Genomic DNA, 18,914 nt, shown 5'->3' with positions numbered 1-18,914 from the left:
CACCAACCCTTTGAAGAGCATGCCACCCAGACCCACCCCATAACCCTGCATGATTAATCCACCAAGCCTGTACATCATTGGGAGTGGGGGAGGAAACCAGAACACCTGGAAGAAATCCACGCACACACAGGGAGAACGTGCAAACTCCACACACAGTCATCCAAGGCTGGAATTGAACCTGGGTCCCTCGCACTGAGAGGCAGCAGTGCTAACCACTCAGCCACCATGCTGCTCAAATATAGTCTGAGAAATATTGCCAAACTATTCAGGAGAGATGTTAGGAAGCACTTCTACACACAAAGTGTGGTAGGTGTTTGGAAGTCTCTTCCACAAACAGCAGTGGATGCTGGATGAGTTGTTAAGCAGGTACATAGAGTTAGGCCACAGATCAGCCATGTTCTTTAAGGAAGAAAACCTGCTGATCTGGCCTACATGTGACTCTAGACCTACAGCAGTGCCATTAACTCTTGAACTGTCCCTGAAATGGCCTCACAAACCAGAACCTCCTCAAAGGCAACCAGGGACAGGCAATAAATGCTGGCCCAGTCAGTGACATCAACCTCCCACTAAAGAATAAAACAATTGAATAAATAAATGCAGGTTTTTATTTGTTGCTGCTAGAAAATGCAATGGTGTCATAAACACAAATAACCAACAAGAGACAGAGATCAGTTTGAAAATGCAATAAATCATCGGCAGTGCTTTTTAGAATTTCCCTACAAAAAATGTACAAAAACAGTAAAAGACACCAGAGAAATGGGACAAACAAAATGAAGTCATCAATGGCAAATTAGAGATTGCCTCCCCAAGTGCATCATCAGCTAAGTATGAGCCTCTATTCACAAGCTTCCAACTCCCGCCAATAGCTTCCAAAATTTTATTGGGCACAGGGGATGCAAATAATGAACACCATGAAATGAAAGACCAGACTTCAAGCAACTGGCTCGAAATGTATTGGACTTCAACACAAAGCAGAACAAAAATATCAAACGCAATCAGAGAGGCTCTCAAACATCTCCTATCCCATTTAATCTCTACAATAACCCTTATAAAATGTAACACTAATATAGCAAACATCTACACATATTTATCTAGAATTTAAAAAAAGAGTAAGACACAAGATTATCTTTGGTTTGGTGTTCCTTACAAAGCAAGAGGGAAAATTAAAATTAATTAGGTTAAGTATTGGCACTAGGGCCAGAGGTATCCCATCAACTAACCAATGCCTGCCCATAGCTGGCACAGTGTGCCTTGCCCACGATCCATTAGTTGGAGCAGTTTCTCCTGCTTCATAAACAGAAGAAAGTTCTGGGCAGTGTGTTGGAGCTCAGATAGAAAAATGCAGTTCCACTATCAACCCGTTGATCAGAGAGAGGGAATTATCTCCGGGTCTTGGCAATCCCAATGTTGACAGATTCTTCAGGTGAGGCATGTTGCAGGCAAGGACAGTGAGATGTCCTATTGGTCACCAATAAGAGCCCTGGCAGCTTCAGGAATTTAGAGATTAATCTCCAGGATGTCACCACAAGCAAAACCCGGGAAAAACATCATCCAGACATCCCAATCAAAACTGTGCAAGGCTTTCAAATTCTTTGAGGACTGTTTGAAATTTTGGAGAAATGGGGTGGGGGGAGATGGGGAAGGATTCTTACTGGAGATTGAGAACCATTAATCCAGAGACCAATGAAATGTTCTGGGGACTGGGGATCGAATCCCACCATGGCAGAAACTGAATTCAATAAAAATCTGGAATTAAGAGTTTGATGACGACCGTAAAACTATTGTCAATTGTCAGGAAAAAGCTAGCTGCTTCACTAATGTCTTTTAGGGAAGGAAACTGCCATCTTTACCTGGTCTGGTCTACATGGGATTCTAGACCCACAGCAATGTAGTTGACTCTTAACTGCCCTCTGGGCAATTAGGGATAGGCATTAAATGCTGGATGAGCCAGCAACATCCACATGCCACGAAAGAATGAAAAAAAAAATTGTGAGTAAACATGGAAATTGGGACTGTGGAAAATCTCAACAATAGACATATCATCTATTTGGAAAGATATTTGCTTCATATCAATTCTGTGAAGCATGGCAGTTTGATTAGTGAACGCTTGGCTTCTACGCTGTATTTTGCAGCTATGTCAGCCTTAAATGATGGTTACTATCTACACAAAGTGTGGGAATTTGCAGTTCTTATGATGAAACTTGAAGCTAAAGTCATAATTGGGCATCCTTCATTTGGAGTTGAACTACAGTTCGCGTGATCTAACTTGAAAGTATAACAGACTTGGAGGGGTTGAATGGCCTCCTCCTCCTCCTCCCAGAGAATTTGGAGTTTAAAGTGTTGAAGCAAAACATTACACTATTCTGTGAGTCTAGACCACATGTGGAGTATTGTGTGCAGCTTTGGTCTCTGTATGTGAGGAAGGATGTTCTGTCTATGGAGGGAGTTCAACAAAATTTTACCAGACCGATTCCTAGGATGATAGGACTGATGCATGAAGACAGTTTGGATTGGTTAGGACTATGGTCATTGGGGTTTAGAAGAATGAGGGGGGGGGGTAGCATCGAAAATTCTAACAGGACAAAACAGGGTAAACACAAGAAGGATATTCCCGATAACCGTGGGGTCCAGAACCAGGGGTCACAATCAAGGACACAGGGTAGGACTGAAATGAAGAGAAACTTTCTCACTCAAAGGATGGTGAGCTTGTGGAATTGTCTAACAAAACATTGAATATTTTCAAGAGGAGTTAATTTTTTTTTTAGATTAGATTACTTAGATTAGATTACTTACAGTGTGGAAACAGGCCTTTCGGCCCAACAAGTCCACACTGACCCACCGAAGCGCAACTCACCCAGATCCATTCCCCTACATTTACCCCTGCCCCTAACATTACGGGCAATTTAGCATGGCCAATTCACCTGACCTGCACATCTTTGGAGTGTGGGAGGAAACCGGAGCACCCGGAGGAACCCCACGCAGACACGGGGAGAATGTGCAAACTCCACACAGGCTAAAGAGATGAAAGACTATGGGGAAAAAATGGGAACAGGGTATAGAGTTGAATGGTCAGCCATGATCATATTGAATGGCAGAACAGGCTTCAAGTGCTGAATGGTCTAGTCCTGCATATCATTTGTATGCTTCTATATCTGCCTCCCTTCAGAAGAATCCCAGAATGAGGGACAAAGTAAAATGAGGTGTTTACTGGAGCAGGATCACAATTACCTGGTAGCAATGTGGTGAGGATTTAAACCAGACTCAGGAGAGGAGGCAGTCACATAGTGTGGCTGCTGCTGGATCACGAGAAGACACAACCCCCAATTCAGCCAGATTCTGAAACTCCAGTCCTTTCAGCCATTCTGCACAAGAGAGAATGTCTGTGGGAAAAGGTGAGCTCAAAACACGGGAGAGGGACACAACACTGCTCACTCCCTCAAAGCATCAGCTGAAACCTGACTCCCAGCTAGAATTCCACTGCGATCAGGATCAGGATGTGCCCGAAGTCTTGTCAAACATCTTGTGGAACATGGAGGGGATGAATGTATGACTGTTAAATTTGCTAATGGCATAAAAGTAGGTTAGAACGCAAGTTGTGAAGAGGACAGGCAGAGTCTACAAAAAGATAAAAGTAAGTTGAGTGAATCGGAAAAGAATGGCAGATCAGAGTATAATGTGGCAGAATATAAACTGGTCCACTTTGGCATGAAGTATTGGAAAGCAGCAGATTGTGTGAATGGAAAGGGACTGCAGAACTCAGGTGCACAGGGACTCAGGTTTCCTTGTACCCTGAATCGCAAATAATTAGTACATAGTATAGCAGGTGATCAGGAAGATAATGGAATGCTAGCATTTATATTCCAATCCTCTTACAATAAACATAGAATTTTTTACCACAGCTGCACAAGGCCATGGTGAGGCCACATATACAATAGTTGAGTATTGTATAATAGGTCTCTTTATTTAGGAAAGGACACAATTACATTATGAATGCATTTCTGGGACGTGAGGCTGATCTTTTGAGTAAAGGTTGAACAGGTTTGACCTTTTTTCCACTGGAGTTTATAAGAGTGAGAGGTTGGTCTGATTTAGACATAAAACATTCTGAGGGATGTTTTCCTTCCAATGATACACAGGAGAGAACGAACGAACAATTTAAAAATAAGGGATTAACAACTTAAGACAGAAATCACAACATTTTTGTTCTCTCCCAGAGGGTCCTGAGTCCGTGGAACTCTCTTCTTGAGATTTTGTGTTGATGAAATTATTGAACATCTTTAAGGCTGAGATAGAAAATTCCTGAGTATCAAGGGAGCCAAAGGTTATTGGGGTTCAGCGGGAATGTGGAATAACAGCCAAACATCAGTTCAGCAATAATCACAGTGAATGGCATGACAGGTGATATTTTCACTAGACTATTAATCCAAAGTCCCAGGCAATGCTCTGGGGACTGGGTTCAATCTTGCCATGATGGATGGTGGAATTGGAATTCAATAAAAATGTGGAATTGAGCTCTAATGATGACCAAGAAACTGTTGTCGATATTCATGAAAAACCCAACTGGTTCACTGATGCCCTTTAGGGAATAAAAGAACCTATCTGGTCCAGCCTACATGTGACTCCAGACCTACAGTAATTTGGTTGACTCTTAACTACCCTCTGGGACAATAAATGCTGACCAGCACCATTCACATCCAATGGAGAAGAAAAAACAGGCTCAAAAGATCAAATGGCCTTCACCTGCTCCAATTTCACATGCTCCAGTGGGAAAATTGTTTGATTTCTGCTGTGAAAGGGAACCAAAGTGGATTTAAGATACAGCCATCTAGATAAATGGTAGAATAGGTTTGTAAGACTGAATGGTCTCCTAGAATTCCAGAGCTACTCAGCGGCTAAAGATTTGTGTTTAGAAAAAAAAAGGAAGAATAATAGCCTCAAGAAGAATTAAGTTGCGAGGGGGAAGAAGGTAAAAGCTCACACACATTCCCCAAGAAATTAGTGGAACCACCTGGTAACTAGGCAACCTGGAGATAATTCAAGGCTGAGGAATGTCCAATAGGCCCAAACCAGTGAAATAGTCTCAAATGAAGCAAAACATTTTATCAAAAGTACCAAAAAGAAGAAATAAAATCATCAGCAAAAGTAACTCAGTTCATTGTTGCTCTCACTCAAAGTTACATGATTCTGGAATGTTCTGAGACTGTAAACAAAATAATTGTCCTATCGCTACACCGATTCATTTTCAAAACAAAAATTACCTAAACCCAACAACAAAAAAAAGTGAAGATGTCATGAAGAATTAAACTAACTGAAGACCAGAGAAACATAATTAATGATGAATTTAATAATGAAAATGAAAAAAAACTATATGTGCTATCTGGCTGAGCCAGTTCTGTTGGATTGTACCTGATTGTGTTGCTTAAGGAGAGGATCACCCCCTCAGCTCCCTTCTCCAATCTCTAGGCGAGGGGTCTTCCTTTTGAATATGAAACCTGGCTCTCAGTGCCTCAAATGCTACAAGATATGTCTTAGACCCTACAGTCAGTCCAACAATTACTGGACTCTATTCGGTTGGATTTGGAATGTTCTGGAATACCAAACAAAACAGCACCCAGGTATATAAGCCAATTGGCTAGTTTTAAAATTCACAACACCTGTCAAGTTTGTCTAAACTTCACCCTAACCCACCTTGCCCTGCCCTCCCACCCAACCCCAAATCCAGTGTCCCCTCCCAATCCGGCTCTTTCCAGTAGTTTTGCTTTTGCAAGTTGGTGATGTTAAAGCCGAAAGAGTGAGAATGAAATGTGAGTCTTTCCAGTCGAGGTCCCTTTGTTGCTTCAAGCATCGACTCTCTCTGAATCTCAAGGTCGAAGAGCCCATCCCATCAGCATCACCCACGCAGACCTGCGAAAAGTAACAGAAAAAGTGGTTACCCAGTGGGTTGGCAAGGGATCAAATGGATTACCCAAATCATCAGTGAGATTAGAAAGAATCATTCGAACAAAGAAGAGTACACTAAGTTGTCTGACCCTGTTACACAAAGACAGAAGGATGCCACTCGTCCCTTGATCTGTTACACAAGGACAAGAAGCCATTCAGTCCTTTGAGTTTTTATATGAACAGGAAGCAGTAATTGAGTTCCTTGAGTCTGTTACACCTGTCAATTAATTGATCTATAATCCAACACCATTTACATGACCATCTACATAATCCTTGAGTAGTAAAGGAATTAAGGGTTATAGTGAGCGGGCAGGTAAGTCGCGTGGAGTCCATAAAAAGATCAGCCATATTGAATGGCAGAGCAGTCTCGATGGGCCAGATGGCCTACTCCTGCTCCCATTTCTGAACCTCCTTATACATGCTGGAAAGAAATTATGCAAACTCCCGCCCCACACACACAGTCTAATCACACATAAATTAGGAGATGCACAAGATGGCAGAATGTAATGAAAGCAGAGATCCTGAAGGTTTGTAGGACTGGGTGAGGTAAACAGATGGTGGGGCAATGGAAGAATTGGGAAAACAAGAATAAAAGATGTTAAATAATATCATTTATGGATGGGGGTCAATAAAGATCTATCAGCACAGGTTGGTTTACCCTTATTTCTGGTTCCCTCTGGAGCATCTTGCAAACATTTCAGTTCTCCGACAAATATTAGAAGCTCTCAATGTTATTTTGGGGCAGTAATGTATCATTATTATCCAGTAGAAGGCTTTTTGTGTGCCCCAACATTTACTGTGATAGTTCCTTGTGACCATCTACATTCCTGCAGCTAAACAGGTTAGATTACTTACAGTGTGGAAACAGGCCCTTCGGCCCAACAAGTCCACACCAACCCGCCGAAGCGCAACCCACCCAGACCCATTCCCCTACATTTACCCCTTCACCTAACACTATGGGCAATTTAGCGTGGCCAATTCACCTAACATGCACATTTTTGGACTGTGGGAGGAAACCGGAGCACCCGTAGGAAACCCACGCAGACACGGGGAGAATGTGCAAACTCCACACAGTCAGTCGCCTGAGGCGGGAATTGAACCCAGGTCTCTGGCGCTGTGAGGCAGCAGTGCTAACCACTGTGCCACCGTGCCGCCCACTAGGTTAGTTTAGGAAATGGGAACAGTTTCCCATTGTGGCACTGAGATTCTTCAAATCAGGAAAATCAGGAGCACGTAGATAGCCACATTTACTACAGGAATCGAGTCTGGGAATGATCTGGGATGGAGAGTGCTACACAGAGAGCCACTCAACAGGCTGACTGGCCTCCTTCTGTGTCAGGTGGAGTCGAGGAGAAAGCACCTTAGACACAGCCTCAGCACCTAACTAATATTAACATAACGACAGATCAAATCATAAAAACAGAAAGTGCTTGACAATCTCAAAGTAAAATGCTGGAAACCTGAAATAAAAACAGAGAGCTGGAGAAACTCACCAGACCTAAAATTGTCTGTGGAGATAGAAACACAGTTAATGTTTCAGTGCTGGGATGACCCTTATTCAGAATTGAAAGGGTTGTAAAATGGGGGGGGGGGGGGGAACAGATGGTGAGAGTGCCCAGAGCGAAAGATGAAGGGAGTGTTAATGACGGTAAAGGAAAGAAATGGAGATATAACACGTGTAAATATGAGGAAAGGAGAAAACAGGCCCACTGTTCTTCTCCACAACTTTCTGTTTTTATTTCAAATTTCCAGCATCTGCTGCATTATACTTTTTATTTCAAGGGTTCTGCTATTCTGTAAGGTGTTGTTGAGCTCAGTTGGCTGGACAGGTGGTGAGTGATGCCAAAAGATGTGGATTCAATTCCTGCACTGGCTGAAATCACCATGAAGACCTTTCGCCCATATCTGAGGCATGGCAGCCCTCAAGTTAAGCCATCACTAGTTATCTTTCTGTCTCTCTCTCTCTCTATCTCTCTCTCTCTCTCTCTCTCTCCAATAACAGTGCAGCCCTATGTTCTGGTAGAACCTCGGTGACTTTACCTTTATTGTTCTGGACCAGGTGAAAGACCCTGGGTCCCAGGTCTGCAGGATCCATTCTGATTAGATTCTGAAATCCAGCTACCGTCACTCAAACCTTCTCTTGGCAAGTCATGTTGCAGCTATACAAGACTTTAGTTTGACCACATTTGGAGTAATATGTGCAGTTCTGGTCACCACACCTTGGGAAGGATGTGGAGCCCTTGGAGACAGTGCAGAAGAGGTTTACTGGCTTTTGCCTGAATTGGAATGTATTACTTTAAGGAGAGGTTGGACAAACTTGGATTGTTTCGCTAGAGCATCAGAGGCTGAGGGGGCGACCTAATAGAAATCTATCACATTATGAGAGGGGTGGATAGGGTGGATAATCAGAATATTTTTCCTAGGGTGAACATGTCAAAACCTATGATGCATAGATTTAATGTGAGGGGGGTAAAGTTTGCATGCGAGGAGAGTTTTTTTTAAAAAACACAGAGGGTGGTAAGTGCCTGGGAGGTGGCAAAGCAGAAACATTAGAAAAGCATAGGAGGCATTTGGATAGATGAATGAACAGGCAGTGAATAGGGGAATATGGAATATGTGCAGGCAGACTTTTAGAATGGCATCATGGTGAGCTGAAGGACCTGTTCCTGAGCTCTACTGTTCTGTGTTGTTTCTTTCAATGGAAACCTGCTCGAAATACATCATCCATAATTAGAGAAAAAGCCCACCAACTCATTGAAGTAAAAGGGGCTACACAGTCAGTTAGTAGGTGATTGACAATTCACACTGAACTGAAATTCAGGTCTGACAAGTGAGAGGACTGCACTGACACTCAGCAAAAGCCAGGAGGCAGTATTTAATCTATTTTCACTGCTCATGTTTGCTATGGCTCTCAATGAGCAGCTGTCTTACTTCAGAGTCAGAAGATTGTGTAAGTGCTCGAGTTTCCCTGAGCCTATAATTTGGATGGTCACTCGCAGCGCAATACTTGAGACAGTGCTGTAGTGTCTGGCTATGGTTGCATTGTTATCTGCATGAGTTTGCTTTCTAACACACTGCAATTCAATGGCTCCAGAAATTTTTTTTTATTGAAAGCAAAAATAGAAAATGCTGGAAAAACTTGGCAGGTCTGGCAGCATTTGTAGAGAGAAAACAGAGTTAACATTTTGGGCTGCAAGTCACTGAACCCAAAATGTTTTCTCTGCTTTATCTTCACAGATGCTGCTTGAGTCTTTCGAGCAATTTCTGTTTGTGTTTCTGATTTCCAGCATCCACAGTTCTTTCAGATTTTTGTAATTACGTTGCAGGCAGTTCACAAAAGAATCACTAGATTAATTCCACAGATGAGGCAGCATCCGAGGAACAGGATAATCGACATTTCGGGCAAAAGCCCTTCATCAAGGGCTTCATCCTTGCTCCTGCTCCTCGAATGCTGCCTGACCTGTTGTGCTTTGCCAGCACCACACTCTCCACTCTGATGTCTAGTTTAGATTAGATTACTTACAGTGTGGAAACAGGCCCTTCAGCCCAACAAGTCCACACCGACCTGCCGAAGCGTAACCCACCCATTCCCGTACATTTACCCCTTTACCTAACACTATGGGCAATTTAGCATGGCCAATTCAACTGACGTGCACATCTTTGGACTGTGGGAGGAAACCGGAGCACCTGGAGGAAACCCACGCAGACACGGGAGAATGTGCAAACTCCACACAGACAGTCGCCTGAGTCGGGAATTGAACCGGGGTCTCTGGCGCTGTGAGGCAGCAGTGCTAACCGCTGTGCCACTGTGCCGCCCACTGATTTCCAGCGTCTGCAGTCCTCACTTTCACCTAATTCCACAGTTGAGTCCTTTGAGGAGATATGAGCAGAGTCTCCATTGATGATGTCAGAAACAGAAGAGGTTGCAGATTAAGTAAGGAAACAGGAACAAGAAGAGACTATTTCACCCCTCTTATATCATTCAATCCATCAATCATGGCTGCTTTATGACTCCATTTCCCTGCCATGTCTCTGCACCCCTTTATAGCTTCACCTAACAACAACCCACCAATCTCCTTCTAATAAAGGACTTTATTTGGAATGTTCTTCTTCACAGAGCAGGTGGAGGCAGGATCATTCAAGGTTCCTGATTAACAAGGGAGTGATGGGTTAGTGAGGGCAGGACAAGCCAAAAGGAAAATTGGAGGTGTAGTGGACAGCGAAGAGGGTTACCTCAGATTACAACAGGATCTGGACCAGATGGGCCAATGGGCCGAGAAGTGGCAGATGGAGTTTAATGTAGGTAAATGCATTTTGGGAAAACAAATCTCAGCAAGACTTATACATTTAATGGTAAGGTCCTAGGGAGGGTTGCTGAACAAAGAGACCTTGGAGTGCAGGTTCATTGCTCCTTGAACGTGGAGTCACAGGTAGTTAGGATAGTGAAGGCGGCATTTGGTATGATTTCCTTAAATCAGTCAGAGTAGATTAGATTCCCTACAGCATGGAAATAGGCCCTTTGACCAAACCAGTCCACACTGACCCTCTGAAGAGCAACCCACCCAGACCCATTTCCCTCTGACTAATGCACCTAACACTATGGGCAATTTAACATGGCCAATTCACCTGGCATGTATATCTTTGGAATGTGGGAGGAAACCCACGCAGACACAGGGAGAATGGGCAAACTCCACACAGACAGTTGCCCAAGGTGGGAATTGAACCTGGGCCCTGGTGCTGTGAGGCAGCAATGATAACCACTGAGCCACTGTGCCACCCTGTATTGAGTACTGAGTACAGGAGTTGGGAGGTCATGTTGCGGCTGTACAGGACATTGGTTAGACCACTGTTGGAATATTGCGTGCAATTCTGGTCTCCTTCCTATCAGAAAGATGTTGTGAAACTTGAAAGAGTTCAGAAAAGATGTTGCCAGGGTTGGAGGATTTGATCTACAGGGAGAGGCTGAACAGGCTGGGGCTGTTTTCCCTGGAGTGTCGGAGGCTGAGGGGTGACCTTCTCGAGGTTTATAAAATCATGAGGGGCATTGATAGGGGAAATAGACAAGGTCTCTTCTCGGGGATTGGGGAATCCAGAACTAGAGGGCAGAGGTTTAGGGTGGAGGAGAAAGATATAAAAGAGATCTAAAGGGCAACTTTTTCACACATAGGATGCACGTGTATGGAGTGAACTGCCAGAGGAAGTGATGGAGGCTAGTATGATTACAAAATTTAAAAGGCTTTTGCTTGGGTATATGAATAGGAAGGGATTGGAGGGATATGGGCCAGGTGCTGGCAGGTGGGACTAGATTGGGTTGAGATACCTGGTTGACATGGACGATTTGGATTGAAGGGTCTGTTTCCGTGTTGTACATCTCTATGACTCTATCTGATCACAATCAGATCAGATTTGACCACAGCAAATGGTGGAACAGGCAATGGAAAACCGAATGACCAACGGCTGCCTCAAATTCCCACACGACACACACACACGGCATCCCAAAACAATTTACAGCCAATGATGCACCTTTAAAATGTTTTCATATAGGAAATCTAATTTAAGTACAGTAAGACCACATGAGCTTGGAACAACAGATATTGCCAGGTAATACACTTTCAGCGATGCCATTAGTGGGATGAATATCAGGCCCTCGACTGTGAAGACAACACCCCATCTCTTCTTTAAGATGGAGCCACCAGATTTGTTATGATTACCTCAGAGAACTAACAGCACCCAACTAATATCTTACCCAAGAGACAGCACCTGTGCAGCACTCCCCAGCACCATATCGAGTTATCAGCCTAGATTTTGCGTCAAAGACCTTGATGGGATTTGAACCCCAGCTTCATGGTTCAAAATCTGAACATAGTTGACCTCAATAAATGATCAGTGATTGACGATCTATTTTACCTGCTTTGTCAGCACAGGCGCCCTCCCTCTCCTGAGCAAAGTTCAGTCGGTTCTGCTCGACAGCTGTGCCGTTTGACTCAGGGCTGCCACTCCTAGGTTGGTGAGGGAGCTCTCCTGATGCCCGGTACGCCATGTTCAGTTGTTCCTGAGCGAGCTTTAGGTGTCGGTGAACCGCCTCAGACATCTCAAAGCTCCCCGGCCCCAGTCCACCAAGGTTGTCTCGGTATGGCACATTCCCATTGCCCAGCTTGGTCTTGTCCTTGCGAAGCACAGAGTGGTAGCCTGGAGGGGCATAGGGGGTGGCCTTGGAGGGGCGGGGGGAGCGGGAGGCCAGCCGCCTGCCCCTCAAGCCATCCCTGATGCCGCCAAGGCCAAGGTGGAAGAGCTCAGCAAAGTTGAGCACTAAGCAGAGACCACTGACCACATACATGACCAACAGGAAGATGGTTTTCTCTGTGGGACGTGACACAAAACAATCGACGGTGTATGGACAAGGATTCGTACTGCACACAAAGCCAGGGAGCACCTCAAATCCATACAGAAAATATTGGCCAGCCAGGAAACCCATTTCAAACAGAGTTCTCATCAGGAGCTGAAAAACATACATCTTCATGAGCCCATCTTCTTTGATACGCCTCCTGCCATCATGTGGCTTCTTCTCAGGAGCTTTCTTGTCAGCCTCAGTCTCAGGTTCATGCTCAATCTCCTCGCAGACCATGGGGTCTTCCTCATCATCACCTTCTGCCTCCTCGTAATCCCGAGCAGCTCCCCGATGCACAATGGGCATCTTTCTCTTAGGTTTTGGCTGTTGGGCACCCTCCATCCGGGCTATCCGGTGTATGGCATAGCCAAGGTACATGATGGATGGCACTGAGATCATAATGATCTGGAAGACCCAGAACCGGACGTGGGAAAGGGGTGCAAAGGAATTGTAGCAAACGTTCTCACAACCAGGTTGCTGAGTGTTACATGTGAACTTGCTTTGTTCATCATGGTAGATAGGTTCACCACCAACTGCCAACAAAACAATGCGGAACACAATGAGGACCGTCAGCCAGATCTTGCCAACAAACGTGGAGTGGTTATGGATCTCCTCAAGGAGTCTCGTCAGGAAGGACCAACTCATCTTCGAAGAGTGAGGCCTTCAGCACAACGGCACTGGAAGAAACCAACAGAAAAGAAGCGTCAAGCCTCCTGAAATGGACTTCAAGACACAGAAACAGCGTTTGGCCCAGTTGGCCCCTCAAAGCTACTGTACTATTCAGTAAGATCATGCCTGATCAGATTATGGTGAAAACTCTACCTTTCTATCTGCAACCGCGCGCCCCCCCCCCCAAAAATATGAAGATCAAAAATCCATCTTTTAATACTTACAATAACCTGTCTGGTCTGAAAATTCCACAGATTAATGACCTTCAGAGAGAACAAAATTCTCGTTGCCTTAAAGAGGGAGACCCGTTATTAAAGGGATCCCCCACAAGAGGAAACACCCTCCCAGTGTCCACCCTACTGTTCTGAAGAAGGGTCATGGACCCAAAACATTAACTGTTTTATCTCCAAAGCTGTTGCCGGGTTTGCTGTGTTTTCCCAGCAATTCCTGTTTTTATTTCTGATTTCCAGCACCTACAGTTTGTTGTTTTGTTTCCCTCAGGATCAATGTTTTTTTTTTCATTCATTCACAGATTTTGGGTGTTACTGGCTGCACCAACATTTATTACCCATCCCTAGTTACCCAGAGAGCAGTTTAAGAGTCTAGAATCCCATATAGACCAGACCAGGTAAGCAGTTTCCTTCCCTAAAGGACATTAGTGAACCAGATGGGTTTTCTCAATAATCAATAACAGTCATTATTAGATTCTTAATTCCAGATTCTGTCTTATTGAATTCAAATTCTACCATCTGATATGTCAGGATTTGTACCCAGGTCCGCAGAACATTACCTGGGTCTCTGGAATAATAGTCTAGTAATAATAACAAATGTTTCCATTTACCTTCTGAAAGATTAAAAAAAGGAAGAGGAATACGCCATTTGGCCCTTCAAGCCTGCTTTACAATTCAATAAGACTGTCTAATTCTGTCCCCAGTTCCTGTTTTTCTCTCCATACCCTTTATAATCTCTTTACCACGAAGAACTACATCTAAGTTCATCTTTAAATACACCACTTTTCTTTTGTGAAATCATGTCCGTGGACATCTAGAGTCCTCTGTACCAAGCAGTTCTGTAAGAAAGCTGCATTTCTATTCGGGATTAGTGGTGCTGAAATCACTGCTCCTTGGATGCTGCCTGAACTGCTGTGCTCTTCCAGCACCACTAATCCAGAATCTGATTTCCAGCACCTGCAGTCATTGTTTTTACCTTGCCTTTCTATTCGACCTGCCCAAGTGGACAAGTTCACATTTACCCACACTGCTCTCCATCTGCCAAATTTTGGCCACTCGCCCAACCTGCCTGTATCATTCAGACCCTCGACAACTCACTTTCTGAGCCATTTTGTTGTCTTTTGCAAGCTAGGGAGGAGAACAAAGAGCAAAACAGCACAAGGACAGGCTCTTTGTCCCTCCAAGCTTGCGCTGACACATTTTGCCCACCATACTAACACTGTCTTCACTTACCGGATCCGGATCCCTCTATTCCCTTCCTATTCTGTTTCTTGAATGAGGAGTGTAACACCACTCCCTGTGGACACTGTTTAACAACTAGAATAAACCAGGTTTAATTTGGTGTTGAGAGTTCCAAGGGTTGCACCGTTTTAAGTCTACCCTACAATGATATCATAGGTGTCATTGGCAAGTTCAGCCATTTTGTATTTGGCCTTTTCAAAGTCATCAATAAAGGTCAGAAATAGTTGAGACCTCAGCACTGATCCCTGTGGCACTCCACTTGTTAGACCGTGCCAATCTGAGAAAGATCCATGCATATTCTTGGCTTGCTGTTAGCTACCAATCTTATAATCATACTAAAATGATACTCCCACACGATGTGCTTTAATTTTACAGAGCAACCTTTGATGTGGTACTCTATCAAATGTCTTCTGGAAATCGAAGCACATCATATCGACAGGTTCTGCTTTATCCACCTTCCCTGATATTTCCTCAAAGAGCTCCAAGAAATCAGTCAAACACAATTTCCATTTCCAGTCCAGAGTCAGTTTAACTGCCTGATCCATTTACTAATTTTCCTTCTATAACCCTCTGCAATGGATTCCACCAACTTTCTAATGTCAGATAGCAGTCTAGTGGGCATTTCCACTTTTCAGTCTTCCTCCTTTTTTGAATAATGATGGTATGTTTGTTAATCTGTTTCCATAATCTAAGAAATTTTGGAAGATCATAGCCAATGCCTTTACGTTCCCTACAACCACTTCTTTCAAGATTCTAGACACACAGTCTGGGGACCTTTCGACTCCTAAGTCTAATATTTTTCCTAGCACCTTTTCTTTGGTGCTGATAAATATTTTTTAAGTTCTTCTTTTCCTTCACTTCTTTTCAAGTACCTTTGAGAATTCTTTTTTTTTTAAAGTTTCCACAGTGAAGACAAATTCAAAATCTCTGGTCAACACTTCTGCCATTTCTTTCTAATCAATGATCAGACTTGTTATCTAGAGGAACAACACTTCTCAGAAGGTTAGGCTGAGAAGATGAGAGTAATCCAAAGAGGTTCTTTAAGTATATTAAAGGAGAAAGAATACCGAAAGAATAACATGGCTAGGAAATTGTTTCCGTTAGGCAAGGAGACTAGGACCCGTGGACACAGCCTTAGAATTAGAGGGGGTAAATTCAGAACAGAAATGCGGAGACATTTCTTCTGCCAGAGAGTGGTGGGCCTGTGGAATTCATTGCCATGGAGTGCAGTGGAGGCCGGGACGCTAAATGTCTTCAAGGCAGAATGCGGGTAAGTGGAGTTGAAATGCCCATCAGCCATGATTGAATGGTGGAGTAGACTCGATGGGCCGAATGGCCTTACTTCCACTCCTATGTCTTATAGTCTTATGGAGAGAGAAAGAGAGTGAGAGAGAGAATAGGACCCCTCAAGGACCATAGTGGGCATGTATGTGTGGAACCTCAGTGAATATTTCTCTTCCATGTTTACTGTGGAGAAAGACAGGAAGACTTGGGAACTTGGGGACAGTCGATATCACAGTAGAGGTGGTATTGGATGTATTAGAATGTATGAAGCTAAATCTCCTGATATCACCAGATATATCCAAGAATACTGAAGGAGGCTAGAAAGGAAATTGTGAGGGACGCTGACTGATCATTTTGCATCGTCGTTAGCCACAGGTGAGGTTCTGGAAGACTGGGGGGTAGCGAATGTTGTCCCCTCAGTCAAGAAGGGCTGCAAAGGAAAACCTGGGAATGAAATACCAGCAACCCTAACATCTGTGGTAGTCAAATTAGTTGGGAGGAATCTGAGAGATAAGATATATGTGCATTTGGAAAGTCAGGGTTTGATTAGGAGTAGTCAACATGGCTTTGTGCATGAGAGATCTTGCCTCACAAATTCGTTATAGAGTTCTTTGATGAAGTGACCAGGAAGGTTTATGAGAGCAGGGCAGTAGATGCAGTCTATGTGGATTTCAGTAAGGCCTTTGATAAGTTTCCACCTTCTGGAAGGTTGGATCGCATGGAATCCAGGGGGAACTGGTAAATTGAATACATAATTGGCTTGAGGAAGGAATTGCAGCAGGATCTTGATCAACTGGGGAAATGGGCCAAAAAATGGCAAATGCAGTTTAATATAGTCAAGTGTGAGGTTTTGCAATTTGGAAAGTCAAACCAAGGTAGGAGATTCATGGTGAATGATCGAGCCTTAAGGAGTGCAGGACAGACTTGTCCCTGTGAAAATGAGGGATAAAAATGGCAAGATTAGGGAACCATGGATGACAGGTGAAATTGTGAGACTAGCTAAGTGGATAAAGGAAGCATACATAAGGCTTTCATAATGGCTTTCATTAACAGGGGGATAGTGTTTAAGAGCCGTGATGGTTTGCTGCAGCTCTACAAGTCCCTGGTGAGGCCACACTTGGAATATTGTGTCCAGTTCTGGTCGCCCTACTATAGGAAAGATACAGAGGCTTTGGAGAGGGTGCAAAGAAGGTTTACCAGGATGCTGCCTGGACTGGAGGGCTTGCCTTATGAAGAAAGGTTGAATAAGCTCGGACTTTTCTCTCTGGAGAGAAGGAGGAAGAGAGGAGACCTGATCGAGATGTACAAGATAATGAGAGGAATAGATAGAGTCAATAGCCAGAGACTTTTCTCCAGGCAAGGATTGACTGGTAGCAGTGAGTTGAGGGGTGCGTAGGTTGTTACTATATTTTATATTAGGACTAAAACTCGGCACAACATCGTGGGCCAAAGGACCTGTTCTGTGCTGTACTTTTCCATGTTCTATAAGGTCTAGGCAACTGAAGACAGATGAAACTTTGGAAGAATATCAGGAATGTAGGACCAATCTGAAACAAGGAATTAAGAGGGCTAAAGGGGGTCATGAAATATCTTTAGCAAACAGGGTTAAGGAAAATCCCAAAGCCTTTTATTTATATATAAGGAACAAGAGGGTCACTAGATAAAGGTTTGGTCCACTCAAAAACAAAGGAGGAAAGTTATGCGTGGAGTCAGATAAAATGGATGAGATTCTTAATGAGTACTTTGCATCAGTATTCACCGAGGAGAGGGACGTGACGGGTGTTGAGGTTAGGGATAGATGTTTGGATTACTCTAGGTCAGGTCGGCATAAAAAGGGAGGAAATATTGAGTATTCTAAAAGGCATTAAGGTGGACAAGTCCCCAGGTCTGGAAGGGATCTATCCCAGGTTACTGAGGGAAGCAAGACAGGAAATAGCTGTGGCCTCAACAGGTATCTTTGCAGCATCCTTGAACATGAGTGAGGTCCCAGAGGACTGGAGAATTACTGTCCCCTTTGTTTAAGACGAGTAGCAGGGATAATCCAGTATTTACAGACCTATGAGCTTGACATCAGTGGTAGGGGAGCTGCTGGAGAAGATACTGAGGGATAGGATCTTTTACATTTGGAAGAAAATGGGTTTATCAGTAATAGGCAACATGGATTAGTGCAGGGAAGGTCATGTCCTACCAACTTAATAGAATTCTTTGAGGAAGTGACAACGTTGATTGATGAGGGAAGGGCTGTAGATGTCATGTACATGGACTTCAGTAAGGGGTTTGATAAAGTTCCCCATGGTAGGTTGATGGAGAAAGTGAAAATTAGAGTGGTGCTGGAAAAGCTTTTGCCTGAAATGTCAATCTTCCTGCTCCTCGGATGCTGCCTGACCTGCTGTGCTTTTCCAGCACCACTCTATTCTTGATTCTAATCCCCAGCATCTGCAGTACCCACTTCTGCCTTGATGGGAAAGTGAAGTCAAATGGGATCCAGGGTGTACTAGCTAGATGGATAGCAAACTGGCTGGGCAACAGAAGACAGAGTAGTAGAAGAAGGAAGTTTCCCAAAATGGAGAACTGTGACCAGTGGTATTCCACAGGGATCCGTGCTGGGACCAATGTTGTTTGTGATATGCATAAATGAGCTGGAGGATGGTAACCTCGTTACCACAACCACATTTGCTTCCTCAGTGCCTGTCTCCGTAACCAACTCATCCCACACGGACTCCGGACCACCTTTAAACCAGCAGAGTTCGGACCCGAACAGGACAAACAGTACAGACTACAGATTCAAAAACACCAGCAACAGTTCTCCTTCAAGATCCTCCGCTCCACACTTGCATCAATGCGCCGGCACCCAACCTCTCCACAGTCAGCCCTGCCTCAGCTGAGGGCCACACTCTCTCAGAATTGCAAAGGACCCACTCTGTACTACATCCTCAGGAGAATTCATACTCTCAACAAACAGTATTTCAATTCCATCTCAAACATACATGCACATCCACTAATATCATTTATTGTATCCGTTGCTCCCGATGCGGTCTCCTCTACATTGGGGAGACTGGGCGCCTCCTAGCAGAGCGCTCTAGGGAACATCTCCGAGACACCCGCACCAATCAACCAAACCGCCCCGTGGCCCAACATTTCAACTCCCCCTCCCACTCTAC

The 18,914-nt window shown here is 44.1% G+C and overlaps 1 protein-coding gene across 3 annotated transcripts in view; it reads right to left on the bottom strand.

Moving 5' to 3' along the window:
• Window positions 1-5,709: 5,709 nt before the first annotated feature.
• LOC122551828 (gap junction gamma-1 protein-like) overlaps window positions 5,710-18,914 on the bottom strand; it is a 53,520-nt gene continuing 40,315 nt past the window's right edge. For all 3 annotated transcript variants that reach the window (XM_043694320.1, XM_043694322.1, XM_043694321.1), the window contains 2 exons: window positions 11,848-13,005; window positions 5,710-5,904 (listed from right to left, as the gene is read on the bottom strand). In XM_043694320.1, the coding sequence (XP_043550255.1) occupies window positions 5,891-5,904; window positions 11,848-12,973 (1,140 nt within the window). In that variant the 5' untranslated portion in view covers window positions 12,974-13,005 and the 3' untranslated portion in view covers window positions 5,710-5,890. The remainder of the gene's footprint in view (window positions 5,905-11,847; window positions 13,006-18,914) is intronic.

Source organism: Chiloscyllium plagiosum, chromosome 7 (genome assembly GCF_004010195.1).
Source record: "Chiloscyllium plagiosum isolate BGI_BamShark_2017 chromosome 7, ASM401019v2, whole genome shotgun sequence".
Classification (NCBI taxonomy): domain Eukaryota; kingdom Metazoa; phylum Chordata; class Chondrichthyes; order Orectolobiformes; family Hemiscylliidae; genus Chiloscyllium; species Chiloscyllium plagiosum.
The sequence above is the reverse complement of the archived record's forward strand: the minus strand, read 5'-3'. Positions and strand labels throughout refer to the sequence as shown.